We start from the raw sequence: 17836 nt of genomic DNA on the forward strand, positions 1-17836 counted from the left end.
GAAAAAGTGCAGGGGCCCCTGGGAGCTGTCAGAACGTCTCTGGAGGAGGCAAGAGCATCAGCCCCATCCCCACGCCTCCCAGGCTCCCGGCAGGTCTTAGATGATCAAATCCTCTTCTCTCATTAGATCTCACTGAAATAAATAGAGATTAGGACTCTGCCCTGGATGCCAGAGTAGCCCAGGCTCCTGCCTGACCATGTGAGTCTCCTGAGCCCACAGGAAGACTCTAGGCGGAAGGACAGTGAGAGAAGCTTTTGAATGGACCACATTCATGATGGTTAGAATCCAGCTTCAGGACCCAGCATCCATCCCTCTGCCTTCTCCTCATCCCCGCCTCCCGCTGCTGGGCTGGACTGCCCTGTGGGCGCAGGTGCAGGCCTCAGCCGAATCAGCCTTGGCTGTCTCGTCCTGCAGTGTTTCCATGGGCATTCTCCCACTTCTCAATGCCGTTGCCCCATTGGCTGGGCCAGAGTGCGGCCCTGGAGATCCTGGACGCTCTCCTAGCAACTGAGCCAGAGCTGGTGGCCACCTCACTTTTGCAGAGACAGATGCTCCCGTAACTAGAACAAATCAGTTTCCCAGCCTGATGCTCACGTGCTAATGTCGCCTTGTGGAGCTGATGCTTGGCCCAGAGAAGCCACCTCTTCCTCCTCTCCCTGCTCAGGTGCTGTTTGCCTTGTCGCTTCAACCCCAGGTTCCTGGGGGCGGGGGTCCCATAGGCCACGGGGTTCCTGCGGTGGCCTGACCCTTGACCTCTCTCTGTTCCAAGGTCAGGTGTGAAATGAAACTGCAGCCATCTCAGCCGTGAGGAAGACCACGGGCTCTGCCCAGACGTGTCCGCTGAGGGAGGGCAGCTTAATCCTCTGGAGTGTGAAGAACAGCTACCTTTTCCTCCCAATTTCCTGAAAAAATAGGGCAAACATGATAAAAATAGGAAAAACAGGAGAGAGAGAGGAAGGAGGGCAAGGATGAGGAGGAGCGAAGAGAAAGGAAGAGAAGGAGGAGAACTGGGTCTTTCGCCTTAAGCATCTTTAAGTTTTCTAAAGGCAGGAATTTGGAGGAGGACTCAGGAGGATCTCCATAGACTGTTCATCAGCTTTCCAGGTGTGACATTTTAGGGTCCTGGTCTCCACTGGTTGGTCAGTGCTGGGGCAGGGGGTCAGTGGTCATCGCATCTGGTCCTGACGTCGGCCACGGCATCGCTTCCTCTGGTTTTGCTGCTTTTCTGGGCCTGAGCTGAAGCACAGCTGAGGCCTTGCTGTTATCTCCAGTTTGACCGACACTCTGTCTCTGCAGTCAGCAGACCTGAGGCTTTGTTCCGAAGGTTATTTGGTGCTGATCAGAACCTCATTGTCTTAACGCTTAAGGGAGTGGTCGTGCCCGGGAGAGGGAGGCAGGCGAGCCAGGGTGCTGGGTGGGGCCAGTTTGTTCAGCCGTCTGTCTCGGCTTCCCCTTCCCCTTGCCAGAGAATTTTCCTGGCTTCTGACTCCCCTGCCTCAGACCGCCATCCTTCAGTCAGCGCCCTCACCCCGCCTCCCGAACCCCCTACCGGTCGCCCTAGTATTGTGACCTTTCTGCCCTTCTTCTGGAGTTGTGGGGGTTGACTCTTCCCGAAATAACCTGACGCAAAAAGCGAGGGCTTGCAGGAAAGTTACAATTAGCTTTTCACTGGGAAGAAGGCTCAAAGGGATTTTTTTAAAAGGAAAAGAAGTGGAAGAAGAAAAAGAAGCAACTGAAAAATCGTGCGGTCTTCTGAGTCAGTTGAGAGTGCACCAAGTTATTGCAGGGGCACACTGTTCCAACAGGAGACACACTGATTTTTGGCTCCTCTTCATTGTTTTTGTTGCTGATTACACCCTCTTTTCTGAGTGTGCCAGCAGTGGGCAGAGGTGAACGAGTTAGTTTTCCTCGCAGCACATTGGTTTCCGTGTTGACACACACATTGATTTCCGCTCAGACTAAGAAAGACTATGCTAATAGAACTATCTAAAGCTGGGATCCTGCCTGGTGGGCAATGAGCTGCCTGTCAGTGGAGGTGTTCAAACAGAGGCTGAATGGCAGGGAATACTTTAGAGCTGACTCGAGCAATGACTGGGCGGATGGCTGGGGTGATCTGTAACGTCCTCTGCCTTGTGTCCAGTGTTGAAACCTTGGAGGACTTACTTTAGGAAGAGTCCACCGGGACGGCGCTTCCCACATGGTGGTATGCTACATTTCATTGGCGAGGAATTTCTTGTTCAAAGCAGGAAAAAGTAAAACAACAATGAGACACCACCGCACACCTATTAGAATGGCTGCAAGTCAGAACGCTGGCATCGCCCAATGGCACTGGAGCAACAGTGGCTCCCATCTGTTGCTGGTGGGAATGCAGGATGGTGCGGCCCCTTTGGAAGACTGGTAGTTTCTCCCAACACTAAGTAAGCCTGTCCTTATCCCTGCGATTCTGCAGTCATGCTCATTGGGATTTACTCCAAGGAGGTGAAACCTTAGGTCTATACGAAAGCCTGCACTCACAAGTTTCCAGCAGCTTCATTCATAAATGCCAGAACTCAGAAACAAGGTGTCCTTAAGGAGGTGACGAATAGACAGGTAAACTGCGCTGCATCCAGACAGTGGAACATTATTCAGCTGAAAGGAAATGAGCCATCAGTCCATCAAAAGACATGGAGGAAGCTTACATGAGCACACCTGCGTGAAAGAAGCCCTTTGGAGGAGGCTGCCTACTACATGGTTCCAACTTAGTGACGTGCTGAACAGGGCAAAGTGCGGGAGACAGGGACAAGGTGGGTGGGTGGTTGCAGGGACCTGGGACAGGAGGGGTGACGAAGTGGAGCACAGAGTGAGGCGGTGACGACACGCTGTAGGGTGCTCCGATGCTGGGTACATGCTCTTGTGCCTTTGCCAAACCTTTGGAGCGCCTGGAGCAAACCGGAACAGAAACTCCGGCCTGGGGACGACAGCGTGTGTCAGCGTGGTGACGTCCTCTGTAACGGACGCACCGCGCTAGGGGGCGCTGCTGACGTGGGGGCTGCTCCCGGGCAGGAGCCGGAGGTGTATGGGAGCTCTCCAGCCCTCCTCTCGATTTTGCTTTGAACTAAAACTGCTCTTAAAAAAAAATAAAGTTGAAACAATGAAACAGTAGTAAAACTGTAATCAGGACATCGAATCATGATTTTTATGGATATCGTTGCCTGGGATGAAGCTAAGACAGTGTCATGGCGACCCACGTTAAGGCTGCACAAATTACAGGTGGCGTGCAAAGACATGACCTTGAACATTTAAACACTTCTGTGCTGAGTTCCAGCCCCAACTGCTCCCGGGAATGAGCAGCACAGGGGATCCGGATGTAGAATACCGAGTCCTGTCGTCTGCGTTTCTACGCTCTGTCTTGGCGTCCTTTTCACCGGTACGCTGTTCAGCACGTTGTACGCTGTGCAGCACGTTGCACGCTGTGCAGCATGTTGGAATTCGCACAGCCGCAACTCGCAGGCTGGAAAAACACAGCTTTCGTTATCTCCAGAACTTTGGCCTCGGAGTGCCCGGCCACTTGAGCGAAAAACAAGCTTGGTCTATTCAAATTCATGTTTTTCCTTAGGTCTAGTCCGAAATTCTCATTAATTCATGGCTTGTCATTTTAAACAAAAATTATTTATTTGTGTTTTAGAGAGAGGGAAAGGGAGGGAGATAGGGAGAGAAGCATCAGTTGGGTGCTTCTCGCAATGCCTGCCTGGGGACCAAATCTGCAACCCAGGCCCGCTCCTTGACTGAGAATCAAAATGACCTTTCACTTTGCAGGACCACACCCAGCCAACTGGGTCACACTCATTAGGGTGATGGTTTGTCGTATTTTTAATTAAACACACAGTTAACTAATATTTAGTTTTCTACCCCTTCTTTCCTGGAACTTAAATGGCCTGATGCTGGGGTGGGGCATCTGGCCGCTGGACCCTCTGGGGCTCGCTGGGGACTGGCTGTGGTTGCAGTTTAGCTGTGCCGCCCCCCTCCCCGCCGTGTGAGCCTTAGTGTCTTTGCCCGCCCCTGCCTGCCCTGCCCCGCCCTGTCTCTAGTCTCCTGTCTCTTCCTTGCTTGAACCCTGAGGCCAGTTCAGGACTGTACACAGGAGTGTGTGCTGAAGACAGGAACTCTTCGGGGTCTCTCCTGTATCATGCAGGGGGCAGGCGTGTCGGGAGTGGCCCATGGCCAGCTCAGGCCTCTCTCTCTGCCTCCATCATTCCCCGTGGCGTGTTGAGCTCCTGTTGATCAGACACTTTGGGTGGCGCCCCCTGCCCAGAGTTCCAGAGAGGAAGCAGGCCCCCGGCCCGTGTTTTTGCTATAAGAGCTTCTGACCGGTTTCCTGGCCTTTGCCCCGCCCCCTGCCAGCGTGTTCTCACCAACAGCTGGCAAGTGTGGGGGGGAGGGGATAGTGTCATCACTCTGCCTAAAATGCCCCAGTGGCTTCCCGTTTCACTCAGAGCACAAGGCAGGGCCCTCCATGACAGGCCTTGCACGTGACAGACTGATGGACGTCTCTGACCCTGTGCCCCGCTGCTGCTCTTGTAGCCTCTCTGGGCCCCTGGCTGCTCCGGAGGAGCGCGCTAGGCAAGCTCCCTCCCTGGGGCCTTTGCACGGCCCTTCCTGTCCCCCCAGGTGTCTGCTGTGCCCACACCTTGCCTCCACATTGGCTCACACGTCACCTCCTCAGGGAGGCCTACCCTGGGCACGGCGTTCAAACCCTAACCCTCTTGCCAGCTGACTCCTACACACCATGCGGCGCTTGGCTTAAATGACCCGTTCTCCAAGTAGCCCCGCCCCCCAACTCCCCAGCGCCCACCGTGGACTCCTGAAGCCCTCAGTCTTTTTCTCACTCTTGGAGCACTTGTCCCGGTGGCATGTCAGAATCTGTGTACCGGTCTGTCGTTCGCCCTGAGGCCCAGCACAATGCTTGGCTTGTAATGGATGCTCATTAGACATGCGTTGACTAAAGAAATGATTGGTTGAATGAGAATGACTCCGTTCATTAAAAAAAAAACAAAACCCTTGAAGATTGTTGAGGAGATTAGATAGAAGGCTTATTAAGCTTTTAGTATGGTGTTTGGCTCAAAACCAGGTAATTTATGTTTATAATTGATGTGCTATGGGAGGGGAGGGCTTTTCGTCACCGAGCTTTCGTATTGCCCGTACTTGAACTCACGCCAGCGAAGACGGGCAGGGGAAGTCCGACCTCAGTGCTTGGACGGTGCACGCAGACGGAGGAGGCAGCCCCCGGTCTTTCTCACACAGGACGAGCGGGAGCCGCTGTTCTCGTCTCACCTCCTGCCACCACTGCCCGGTGGTCAGCTAGCCCAGCGCCCTGGGGCCCCGGCACCTTAGAGGGTGCGGATGTAGGCATGTATGTATATTGAATTTATCGGGTGACATTGGGTAATAAAACTATGTATTTCAAGTGTACAGCTCAATAAAACGTCATCTGCCTACTGTATGGCATGCTCACCGCCCAAAGTCAAGTCTCTTTCCGTCCCCGCTTATCCCCACTGTGCTCACTCCCACCTCCCTCCACCCCCTTTAAGTGGCTGGTGCCCCGGGGGAGCTGGGGTTCGGGGTGGGAGGAGAGGTGGGGGAAAGGCAGCACGGCTTGGCATGTGTGTGATGGCCGATGGTCCAGCCTTTCTGATGCCCCCCAGTTTCATGTAGTTCTGTTTTCCCAACAGAGGTGATCATGTGAGACCTTTCTTATATATAATTCTGCAGATCAGGAAAGAATTGTTTTATTTATTTGTTTGTTTGTTTCTAGAGAGAGGGGAAGGGAAAGAACAAGAGAGGGAGAGAAACATTGATGTGTGGTTGTCTCTTGCGTGCTTCCCACTGGGGACCTGGCCCACAACCCAGGCATGTGCCCTGACTGGGAATCGAACCGATGACCCTTTGGTTCTCAGCGTGCTGCTCAATCCACTGAGCTACACCAGCTAGGGAGAATTGTTTTCATTTTTTAATCAAATAGGTTGCCTTAATAATGGCAACCTATTTGTATAAGATTATGGCGAAGCCAGTCAGGAGTTTGGCAACACTTGGAGAGCAGCGTCAGGACGGTGGCAGCTGGAGGGTGGGGTGTCAGGTGGAGAGAGACAGATGGACAGACAGACACAGACACTAGGGACCAGCCAAGGAGGTGGAAAGATCCCAAGACTCGTTTTGCCCATTTCCTCCTTGTTTCCTCCCAGAACAGAGCTGCCGCTCAGCTCTCATCAGATGATGACGAGATGATAGGTGGTGACCCCCCTTTCCCACCCCTCTGAGCTGTCCCTGCGTGGTGCTGCCTGGGGGGCCAGGGGCTGTTGTCGGGCCAAGAGCATGCTCTGCCCCCACGCGGTGCTGGGCTTAGAGAGGGAGTGCCACTGACCACAGTCTGCGGCTCCTGCACCGGCCTGTGGGAGGGACCAGGCAGCATCTGGCACAGACATGCACGAACTTATCACTCCTGCACATGCATGTATGTGCAGTCCCCGAAACACGCAGTTGGTTTGTCCCCAAGGGCCAGGACCATTTGAGGTCCCATCCACTTTCAAAGCGCAGCTGCCCAGAGGGACGTTGGGTGAACAATTAGGTACTGAAATTCAGATGTGACCCTGGCTGACCTTCCATTATTGAAGGAGCATAGTCACAATAAGCCTTAGCTCATAGGGTGGCTAACAAGCACGAGCTCCTGGCCCTGCGTAAGTGTTCAATAAGTGGAAGGCACTGCCACCGTTGTTACTGTTCCGTTGTTGCTTTATTAGAGGCCAGGACAACGCAGGGGTGGCAGCGTGGCGCTGCAGTCAGGCCGCCCTGGATCAGGGCCTCGGCCACTTCCTGACGGTGCGACCCCAGCCTTGGGGAAGTACTGCCCCCTTTTAAGTGGTGGTGTCTCCCTCTGTGAAACTCGGTTAGTAATAGTTGCTCTGCAAGAGGTTTCAAGAGAATTAAATGAAATCATAAAGGATCTATAGCATGAACAGCCTTTTAAGTAGAAATTTAATATCAACCACTTATTATATTTATTGATGGGGGTGGGGGCGGGGGTGTCTACTGTGACTACTAAATCTTTTTGTACCAAATGGCAGCGAGTTCTTTTTCTCGGAATCCAGCTGTGACGTGCCCTCCCCACCTACACCTTCCCGCTGGCTTGGTGGAATTTAACTTGCTGCATTTTGGGCTGAGTCACGTTCCCATTATACCAGGGTTCTTAGAATCCTCGTCTCAAGAAATCTGGTGTGGGACTAGTGTCTGTGTACGGAAGACGAAGCACTACCCAAAACCACACAGAGCAGCGCAGGGGACTGTCCCCTGCTGAGACCAAGACAGCTGGAAATGGTTGTGTGCGCTGCGGGGTAGTTAACTCTTACCATCGCGCGGGCGGTTATGGGGGGCAAGCACCAGAGAACCTCAGGCAAGTGAACGGGCTTTGGTCGCTGGGAGCTGCCTTGGCCTCGGACTGCTGGCGGGCTAGCGGTGGGGCGGCTTCCAGGGTGACTGAATCTGGTGGCGCCATCCTCATTGCCCTGGACTGTCTCAGCCCTACTCTCCTCCAGGTGGCAGCTTCATCCGCAGGTTGGCAGTGAGGTGATGGCATCTGTCAGGCTTACACCTGTGTAGGACTGTGTCCAGAGGGACTTCCTTAGCGGTTGGCACAATTTTCCCAGGAGCCTCAGTGAGCTTCCCCTCGTAGTCCACTGGCCTTCAGAGGGTCACGGCCTGTTTCCTTAACTGGCCACTGGCACGGGGATGGGCTTCCCTTGAGCAGCCCCGTCCAGCTGGGACCCACCCTGGGGCTGGCACCGTGGCACGAGGGCGGGCACGGCAGCGTCTTGCAGGGGGGACCACACTGCCCGCCGCAGGTTTCCTTTCCAGCTTGTTGCAGGTGTGCAGACGTGTTCAGTTCGGTCTGGTTGCCGGTCTGAATGTCACAAGTGCCCTGTGTCCGGTCGCACAACTGTGGGGATGCCGGGTGGAGTAGCCAAACTGGAATCGCCAGCATCGTCTGCTGGGTGTGTTTTTGAGCCAAAAAATCCTTTGGGTCATATCATCCCTGAACATGCAAATTCTGCACTCAATGAATAGTTTGGCATAAAAAACAGGCTCATTATCATATCATTATTAGTAACTACGTGGTAAAATACACAATAAATGGCCAGGAAGAAAGTGTGACAACGAGCAGAGAGTGCAGACCTGAGGGTGGGAGGGCGGAGGGACTCTGAGAGCTTTGCTGGGGCCAGGCCCTCCTTGGAGGGGTCCGAATGTCCTTTTCCATTTCCATGGGCGCCGGAGTCGCCAGCGCACTCCCGGTGACCTTTCCCCTTGCTGGCGGGCTTCCCTGTAACTTCACGCACGTCTGATTGCAGCCGAGAAGGGGGCTGGGCGGGCACTGGGTTCAGAGGCAGGTCTGACCTTGGGTGCTGCCTGCGAGGAGTGACCAGCATAGCAGATGGTGGGGCGGAGCTCAGGATCTGGAAAGATGGGCCCCCACCGCAGAGGCTGGGGGGGAGGGGCTAAACCTCAAGGCCCTCGAGGGCTGTAGGCTCTTCCCTCTTCCCTGGGGCCGCAGTGTGGGGACCTCAAATGCCAGGCATGGGGCTTTGCACTTGCTTCTCTAGGTGGGAGTTTGGAGGGGCTCTCAGTGCAAACCACGTCACCTCCTTGGAGCTGCAGGGGGCAGGCCGCTTGGGGCCAGGGCCTCGGAAAGCCTGCATGGGTGTTAGGGTCAGAGGGGAGGTTCCATCTGGGCGTGCACCGTGCCCTCTCCCACCCAGTCTTGACTGCGGCAGTAACTGGCTCCTCCTTAAGACGGGACTTCCAAGGAAGTCCACTCGAGTACTCTTGGTCGGCGTGGGTGAGCAGGATGTCAGTGGCCACGAGCTGGGACCCCTAGTGCTCCTGGGATTGACACTTGAACAGTTGTTTTGGTAGAAAAGAGGCCCTTGGAGAAGTCTGCAACACCGTGGGCTCGGCTGTCTGAGCCTGATGCTGGACAGACAGACACGTGTCTGTGGCGAACACGTGCTGGTCTCCTGGACGTCGGTCGCCAGCCCTTGTCTGCGCCAGGCCAGGCCGCTGAGGCGCCTCCCCTCCGTTTCCGCCAGGCCGGGGGCATGCGGCACTTCCTCCTGCCCAGCTCTAACGGTTACTGACTCCTGCCAGAGACTGTCCGAGGAACTGTTATCCTGTCCTTAGTTCCCTACTCCTCTTAAGGTCCTCAGGGGACATACAGGTCCCTTTTTACCCTTGTCTGTCTGGCTGACTTTCTGGGTGGGTGCTTTAGGGACGTAGACTAAAAGAAGTGACAAATCCTAGAAAAGTGACAAATGCTCAAGGAATCTCGAGCTACTCTTGTCGAAGAAACTCTTCGTCTATACTAAAAAGGAACCGTGCTCTGCTTTTTCAAAGCAGCCGTGCTGGGCCTGGCCCCTCGGGTTTCTTTCTGGACTCTTGCTGGGGGACCGTGAAGAGTTTCTGGTGCCCTGCCCAGGCCCCAACTCAGAGGAGGCGCTCAAGGAATGTTTGTGGAGGAAGTCCCTTCCGTTTCTGCAGTGATTTCTGCGCGGTGGTGTGGGAAGGCTGCCCGCCCTCGTGAAAGTCTTCCTCCCCGTCCCTAACTCAAGCAGGTCCTGTGGAGGTTCTAAGTAGCTTCTTAAAGCAGAATAGTAAATGCGACTATTTAAGCAAATTGGAAAGTTGCAAGCAAAAGCCCCTTAAAACCACTTCTGTCCACTCAAGCGTAGTTGTAACGATTTCTGCAGAAGGTAACTATTAAAGGGGACTCACTTGCCACAGTAGGAAATGATGGTATGGGCGACTGCAGAGCATCTGTCTCCCTCTGTCCATGCTGCCCCGTCCCTGTCTCCCCTCCCCGCGTTCATTCCGTTTACAATGTGTGCCGAATGCCTGCAGAGACAGGGTGATGGGGTGCAGCGGTGAGGAAAGCAGGTGCGGCCTCTGCCCTTCTGTAGCTGAAAGGCTGGTGTGTGAGGCACAGGCCTGAATCAAAGGACCGTGGAGACAGCTGTGTCTGCAGTGGGAGCCTGCTGCGTAATTGCTTTAGACCCACCAACATCGTATCACATTTTCGAGGTCTTGCTTTTCCAGTCATCAGAATCCTTTGGTGAATGGATGGTTTATGATGATGTTTAGGGTTTCTCCCTTTTCTTTTACACAAAATATGCCTGTACACCTTATGATGTGGTTAGTTTTCAGCAGCTAATTAATACCCCAGTAGAGTGGCCAACAGGCAATGGATTGAATGTATTTGTAACTATTTCCTTTGTATTTACTGTGTGATTCTATCGTGATACAAACAGTGACAGTGTGGGGGGGACTGCTGGGACTCATCTGTAGTGGTTTTCCCTTCTCCCTTGGCACACAGGTGGATGGCATTTCTGCTCTCCTTCAGCCAAGCAGGACCTGGTGACAGGTGACAGGGTCCTGTCTGGCTAATGGAATACAGGGGAAGTGACAGTCACCACTTCTAGATCTGGCTTCTAGACCTCTTACAAGATCCACCAAACTCTTTTCTTTTTTTCCTGGTCTCCAGGCTGGAGAGAACAAGTCTAGTGGAGAACTCTGAAGCTCTGGGCTCAGGTGGTAGCTGCCTGTTTTTGTTAATAAAGTTTTATTGAAACACAGCCACACGCATTTATTTATGTCTTGTCTATGGCTGCTTTTACATGACAGAGGCAGAGCTGAGAACAGTGGTTCCCCCTTATCCATGGTTTGCTTTCTGTGGTTTCATTGACCTGCATTTGACCGCAGTCCCAAGATAATAAATGGAAAATTCCAGAAATAAGCCATTCATAAGTTTTAAATCGCACATGGTTCTGCAGAGGGTGGTGAAGGCTTGCGCCCTCCCTCTGCGTCAGGCCTTGGCGGGCACTGCTCCGTTGCCCCGGCAGGCAGGCCGCCCACCGCTCCTCTCTCCTCCCTACGAACCGACGGTGCGGCCTCCGGGTGCTCTGCCGGACGCTGTCTTAACTGGCTCTCACCGCAGACTTCTGTCCGCTCTGCTGTTACTCTCCTAGTTCAGGTGAGGAGACCGACCTCGAGAGAAGCGAGTTTGCCAACGGTTCCTTGATTAGCAAGTGGCAGCGGCTGTACCCCAAACTCAGAGATTCCGAGGCCAGGTCGCCGGTTCTTGCCGCCCCCACAGGGACGCTGGTGGTTTCGGCGATCGCTCCGAGACTGAAGCAGAATGTTTTCCTTGGGGCTTGGTTTGCATTCAAGATACACCAGCCTGTCAAACTGCAGTTGGACATCAGCCCGACGTAGAACTGTCGCCATAACGACGTAGATGTACAGAGAGGAATGTGGGAGGGGCAAGAACTGACGCTAGTTCAGGGGAGGGGGCGGGTCAAGGACCCGTCCTGGATGTTTTTGGTGCCTTCGTGTCGTGAACGGGAATGGGTGAGGGGACTCTGTCCTGGGGCCTTCAAGGTCCGCACTCCCCCAGGACGGCGCCTCTTAGGAACTTTGCAGGACCTCTCAGGACTAGGCGCTGCTTTCCGAAGAGTGTGCGTCAAGACGTGACTCCTAGGCTGAGTGGGCGCTTATTAAATGCAGGTTCCTGAGCCCAGCCGAGAGCTTTGGCGCGAGGCTCTCTGGAGGGAGGCCCCGTGAAGCTGCATTTCAAAGCCAGCACTGAGGGTGACTCGGGTGCGCCCTCACAGCCCTGGGGGTCCCAGCCAATGGAAAGAAAGTCCCAGTCTTACGCCCCCTTTGTGGTCGGGCAACAAGCTGGCTCAGCCAAGAAAAATCCCTACGCGAGCATTTATTTCTGTCCCCAGAGTGCTTCCTCTCTGCGCAGGTGGGGGAGGACGACGAGAGAGGGTCACCCCCCACCTTCCCTTTTGCTGGGCAGGAAGCCCGTTTACTGGACCAGGTCTCTTCTCCTCGAGAATCATTTACAGGCGGGAACTCAGCATGGCCCCTCAGCTGTGTAGTGTCACGTCGTAAAAATTGCTCGCTTCCTGTGGGTTTCATCTCTAACATTTGGGAATGGGGACCCAGCTGCCCTCTTCCTGCCAGGGCAGGTAGCGGGAGCCGATATCTTACAGCTCAGGGTCATTTTGGGGACACTTGTGTGCTCACCACTCATCCTTTAGTGACTCTCAATCCCATTCCTGTCCGCGGCCTCCCGGCCCCGCCCCTTGGTGACGTAGTTCGGGAGACTCCGCCCCCTCGCTGTACTGAGGACTTCCAGGACTTGAGGACAGGACATTCACAAGAGCATAAGCTTCGTCGACTTGCTGCATTGCTGACGTGTCCTTAGGCCCTCTTCCTGCTCAGGGTCCCCAACATTTGAAATCCCATCCCTTGCCCATTAACCAAAAGTAGCAAAAAAAAAAAAAAGAATCAGAAGAGAGGTAGGTAGAAATTGATGGTTAGAGGAGAAAGACAGGTCAGGCAGGTGCCCTCGGGCTTTCGTGAGCTCATGCGCCCATTTTCCTTCCATGAGGGACTGGGGCCGGGGCTGCAGCGGCACCTTCGCCCTCAGGAAGCTTCTCCCTTGCTGCGTGCACCCTCGACTCTGTTCTGTGGGTCTTCTCCATCCCCTCCTTTTGCCGGGTGCTCCCTGGAGCCTGCCCCCATGCACGTGGCTGAGCAACAGTGATGGAGTCCAAGAGACGCTGTGGAAAGTGCCAGGGGCACGTCACTTTGTAAAGTTTTATCAGAACACAGCCACACACACTCACGTGCGTACTGCCCAGTTGCCTTCACGCTGCAGCAGCGGCATCTGCGTAGTGGCAACAGAAGATGTGTGGCCCGCTAGAGCACCAATGTTTGCCATCGGGCCCTTCAGAGAGAGGCTCCGATGCCACTGCCTCTAGATCTCGAGATCTCTCACTGGCATTTAAATGCTTAGCCTTGCAGTGGCCCACATCCCTCCACTCCAAACCCAGTGGCCAGAGTGATCCATGACCCCGCTCCAGCATAGTGGGCCAGGGAGTACGACTTCCTACGTGGCCAGGAGGGGCATCGCCAGAATGTGTTGGACGAATGGCCACCGCAGCAACCTAATACGCGCTGGACTCAGTACTGGGTGCTGGATGTAGAAAGATGAGACCGAGCCCCTGATCTCGAGGAACTCAAGAGATGCTCAGGTTTGGGGGCGAGGGGGAGAAAGGCTAAGTATAGAATCAGTTCAAGCGTCCTCCTCCTCCGGAATACCGGGGCTCCGTCTTGTCTGAAGTGCCTGAGGTGGAAGGTGTTTTCTCAGCTTGACGACAGCCAGACAGCCTGGACACTGGCCGGCTTGGCGGGCGGTGGGGGTGACAGACTTCCCTGATGAACATTTATATCAATAATGGAAGGGCTGTTTAACAAGGATTCTTAAAGGAAAGATGAGATAATTTCATGTTTTGATATCCGTAAAATTGATGCTGTTCGAGCGGGAGCTTGGCGGCGTATGTTGCTGCTGCTGTAATTTTGGCAGAGATGTAAGGCAGATTGGCACGGCGTCTGGGAAGGGGGCGTCCAGCGAGGAGAGGGAGGGTGGGGTGGGCCCGGAAGCAGAGGCCAGGGGCCGGGGCCAGGTGGCCTGGGGAGAGCTGGGAGGGTGTCGGGGAGCCTGCGCCATGGAGGGACAGCGGGAGGGGGGATTCCTTGAGTTTCTGGTGGAGCGGAAGCCTGCGGAGGGAGTGGGCGCCAGCCAGGGAGGGGTGCATGCACGTGAGTGCTGGGGGAGAGACATTTAAACATCGTAGGAATGAAGGATAAATTTAAAATCCATCAAGCGCAGTTGAGACGGAATGACAACGCCAGGAACGTGAATCACTCTTTCGGGGGCCCCGCCCCACTGTTTGTGTCATGCACGTTCTCCTTTGTTTCTCCTCCCTGCCGAGCTCACCCCGGACCCTGGGCTCCCTCCACTCACTCCCTTGACCCAGCCCTGGTGGCTGAGGTCGGAGTGCGGACCAGCACGGCCCCATGGCGGAGGAAGCCTCACCGGGGAAGGCAGGGGCTGGAGGGCAGCCTTCTGGGAGGACCCCTGGCCTGGGGGCCCAGCTCAGGCCCAGTGTGGAACGGGTGCTCCCTACGTGCTGGCTGATCCATTTGGATGCAGGGGCTTCCCCTAGCACATAGCGCACAGGGCGCTTCTCTGAGCCAGGGGGCATGGGCACTGGGGGCACGGGCATTGGGGGCGTGGTTCGGGTGGGGGCGTTGGGCTCCTGGCGTGGGGGAGACAGTAAGCAGATGTCGTTCAAGGGCGGTGAGTTCAGGTCCCCTCCGGCCGGGCGGACTGTCCCAGACCTCGGGCCTGCTATGCGAACTCTTTCTGGACCCTCGGGGTCCCTCAGTCCCCTCGGCACAAGCTCCCCGCGAGCTGGCCGAGGTGCTGTATTTACCCACACTCCCCCAGGTCCTGGACGTGCGCCTGTGCTTGAACAAGGGGAAGGAGCCCTACACTGGACTCTGTCCTCAAGAACAGCCCACCTGTGGCCGCTCGGGGGCTGGGGGGGGAGGGCTGGAAGGACTCTGTCCACCAGCGGGAGAGAAGCGCCAGCCAGCCCTCCCTCCTGGAGGCGGGCCTGAGAGGGCCAGCCTTCCGCTGGGTTCTCCTCTCGGGAGAGCCGCACCCGAGACATCGTCCCTGTTGCATGCCATTATTTCTTTAACCTCTGTCTCCAGCGCAGGACTGTGAAGTGTGTGAGGGCAGAGATCAGGTTGTGTTCAGCTCCTGGTGCCCAGCCTCTGGCACCCAGCCTGGTCCACCAGCTTGCTCCTGAGTTCCGCCACCATTGATTTCTTCCTACGTGCCGCTGTCTGCAGCCTTACTCTGGAGGACGATGGCGTTAACCCTTCTCTCTTCTCTCTTTCCCTGTGTCCACCCCTGCCCTCCCTTCCCCTCCCCCCATCCCTTACCTGTGACCCCTCCCCCGCTGCAGAGCAATGTTCTGTGATGGTGCCCGAGATGCGTGGACTGAGCCCAGGCCGCAGGCTGCCCGAGCCCGCCCCCTACCCAGCTGCGGGCGGGAGCCCTGAGCCAGGGCCTGTGGGCCACCACCGCCACGTGCTGGCCCTGCCCGAGGAGGAGGCATGGCGGCCCCAGCAGTGCGCCCTGCTCGAGGCCGATGCCTCCGACGAGGTGGGCATGCTGCCGGCCTCCCCGCGCGCCGCCGTCTCTGGCTTCGACAACTTCTTCCCGGTGCAGGAGGGCGAAGGCGCAGGCTGGGAGTGCGGCTCCAGCCCCTTCCTCCCTGTGAGCCCCGAGGTGATGAAGCGCCGGCGCGGGGGCCTCATCGAGCAGCGCGACATCATCAAAGCCCACGAGGCGCACAAGATGCAGAGCACCCCGCAGGCCCGGCGCAAGGAGTGGGAGTGAGTACCACTGAGCGCAGGGGGTGCAGGCAGGCATGGAGCCCGGGGGCGGGGGCGGTTTGGGGGCGAGTGGGGGCAGTGGGAGCAGCCCAGCTGGGCAGCCAGAGAGGGGTGGCGGGCAGTGGGCAAGGCCAGGACTGCGGTCCGGGGGGGTGGGGGATTCCCCCGGGAGGGGCCCAGGGAGACAGATGCCTGTGTCTCTAAAGAGGGGTTTGACCCCCGACTGGGGCCTCTGCGGCCAGCCCCCATCCGGCCAAGCAGCTGTAGACAGCACTGATTCTCACTGAAGTCATCTCCTGTCAAATGGGGTGAAGGACGCTTGCTCCCCAGAACACACCCAGTTTACTGAGAGCCTGTGGAGAAAGATCGGGGGCTGTTTCACACTGACTGCCCTGGAGAGGGGCCGGTGAAACCCCGGAGAAGCCACCCAAATGCCAACCGTCCGCTTCACCTCTCCTCCCGGGACCTCGGCTCAGCCCCCCTTTCCAACATCATCCTTGGGTGAATGGTTGCATTTCGGGCCAGATCTTCAGTGGGAGGAAAAGGTTGACCAAGATCTATGTCCCCCCACCCCATGACTTTATCTCTGATTTTTTGCGTAGAGTGGAAAGATCTGTGTTCTGTCTCTGGCCGCCTGTAGCCTAATCTGTGCTTGTTGAGAACTGGGGTTCTGATTCCTAGGAGTCATACGTTAAGGGAAGGTAGCATCTCATTTCATTTTCCATCGCCTCTTAGTTACCCCCCACCGGGGGCTTTGTTTTGTCTGTTGGATGCCGGTGTTTCTTCTGCGTGTTCGCACGTCCTGTGGTCTGTACGTGTTGTCTCCTCTTGCCGTGGACGGCTGGGCGATGAGGTACCATGAGGTGCAAAGAAACTAGCAATCCGGGTTTTGGATTGCGGCAGTCGTGGCAGAATCTACCTGCCCGGTTTCCATGGGCATTCTAGGTGGTGGCAGCAGGGGTAGGTCAGCTGACCTCCGGTGGTCTTTTCCTGTGGAAGTTAATCCGAGTGTTCATTCATTCACTCATTCGTTCACTCACAGAGCCCTGATGCGCGCTGAAACCTGGGGTTCAGAGAGGCGCTGGGCTCCCAGTGTGAACCTCCTCTCCCGTCGTTCACGTCCCAGGGCGGTTCGTCTGTACAGCCTGACTCGCTCTCGAAGTGCCCACAGCCGTCTAAGCACCTCCGCTGAACTGACCCGTGTTAGCCCGCGCCGTGACTGTGAGGGAGTGTCATGGTCGCCCCCATTTAAACAATGCACAGAGGAGTTAAGGGGTTTCGCAGGGCCCCTCCAGTGATTGCTGCGTCGTCCCTGTGGCTTGCTGTTGACCCACGATTTGGACCCTGGCGGTCTGGTTCTAGAATCCGTGCTTTCCACCACCGTGGCCGAGGGCCTTCCGTTCCAGTTCCCACAGCGCCTGACTTCTCGTCTCAACCACCTCCCGAGTGGTCGTGGCGGGAGCGCTGGCTGGGGGCTCATCCCCAGGCGGCCCTCCCCAGTGAGGAGGGACCCCTTCGTGGCTTCGGAGATGGATAGGAGGAAGTAGGTGGTCCTTCGAGTACCATGCAGCTCTGGAAATGGGGATTTCTTTATGTTCAGAGGTACTGCGTTTGTGTACACCTGTGTCTTGTCTTCCTAAGAGTCCTTGAGAGACTGTCTTGTGCATTCCTTCGTGTCCCTCAGTGTCGTGTGTGCTGACGAGAGTTCCGCAGTACTCACGGGGAAACAGCCTCCCTGTGCCCAGCGCTGTGTGAGCAGCTCTGACCGCAACTCCCGCTACTTGGGGGCTGCGTAGGTCCGATGGCAGCCACCTACGTGGGGTGGCCGCGGGGCCGGTTTGGAGGCTGTGTTTTCACCTGGGCGGGTCCGTGAGGAGGTGGAACATGTCCGCCCTCCTCAGTGTCGCTGTGGGGAGGGAGCCCATGAAGAGGTTGAGGAGGAGCGGCCCGGGAGGTCGGAGGAAAGGCTGAGAGCCCAGGGACAAAGCCATGTTCATCCGGTCGTCTGTGTAGGACGTTGCTGAGAGGACAGATGAAGTGAGGATGGTGAGGGGGCGCTGGTTCTGGCGACAAGCAGGTGACCTTACGGGGGGCAGTGTTACTAGGGAGATGGACGGGGCCAGGTCCCACTGCAGTGCGCTGAAAAGAAAGTGCCAGGCGATGGAGCCAGTGACGTTGCCCCCACTCTCTGCTCCCGCACGCACAGCCTCCTGGCTTCCGGCCACGTGGACACTCCCAGGGCTGGTAGTGCCTCTCGGACACCTCTGCCCACGGTGCTGTGCGTGCCCGAATCTGCCACCAGACAGGACCGCTGGCCGCCCCTTCCTGTGGCGGCTGTCTAGGCTCCCAGGCCACTCCCCCAAGGAGGGTTTCGGCTCTTGATTTGCTGCCTCTCTCCCCGTCTCCTCCCCTGCCAACCCTTCCTGGTGATTTCCACATCCTCCTAGAGGGCCCTTCTTGCATCCCAGCCTCTGGGTTCCTTAACCCCTCCCCC

At 56.4% G+C, this 17836-nt stretch overlaps 1 protein-coding gene across 1 annotated transcript in view; it reads left to right on the plus strand.

The window, feature by feature from the left end:
* Positions 1 to 17836, plus strand: part of CACNA1E (calcium voltage-gated channel subunit alpha1 E) — a 365845-nt gene that overhangs the window by 19644 nt on the left and 328365 nt on the right. Inside the window, exon 3 of the mRNA XM_045838379.1 lies at positions 14910 to 15342. Within this exon, the coding sequence (XP_045694335.1) occupies positions 14924 to 15342 (419 nt within the window). The 5' untranslated portion in view covers positions 14910 to 14923. The remainder of the gene's footprint in view (positions 1 to 14909; positions 15343 to 17836) is intronic.

The sequence above is a fragment of the Phyllostomus hastatus genome, unplaced genomic scaffold, assembly GCF_019186645.2.
Source record: "Phyllostomus hastatus isolate PE091 unplaced genomic scaffold, TTU_PhHast_1.1 phas_contig_283, whole genome shotgun sequence".
NCBI lineage: Eukaryota > Metazoa > Chordata > Mammalia > Chiroptera > Phyllostomidae > Phyllostomus > Phyllostomus hastatus.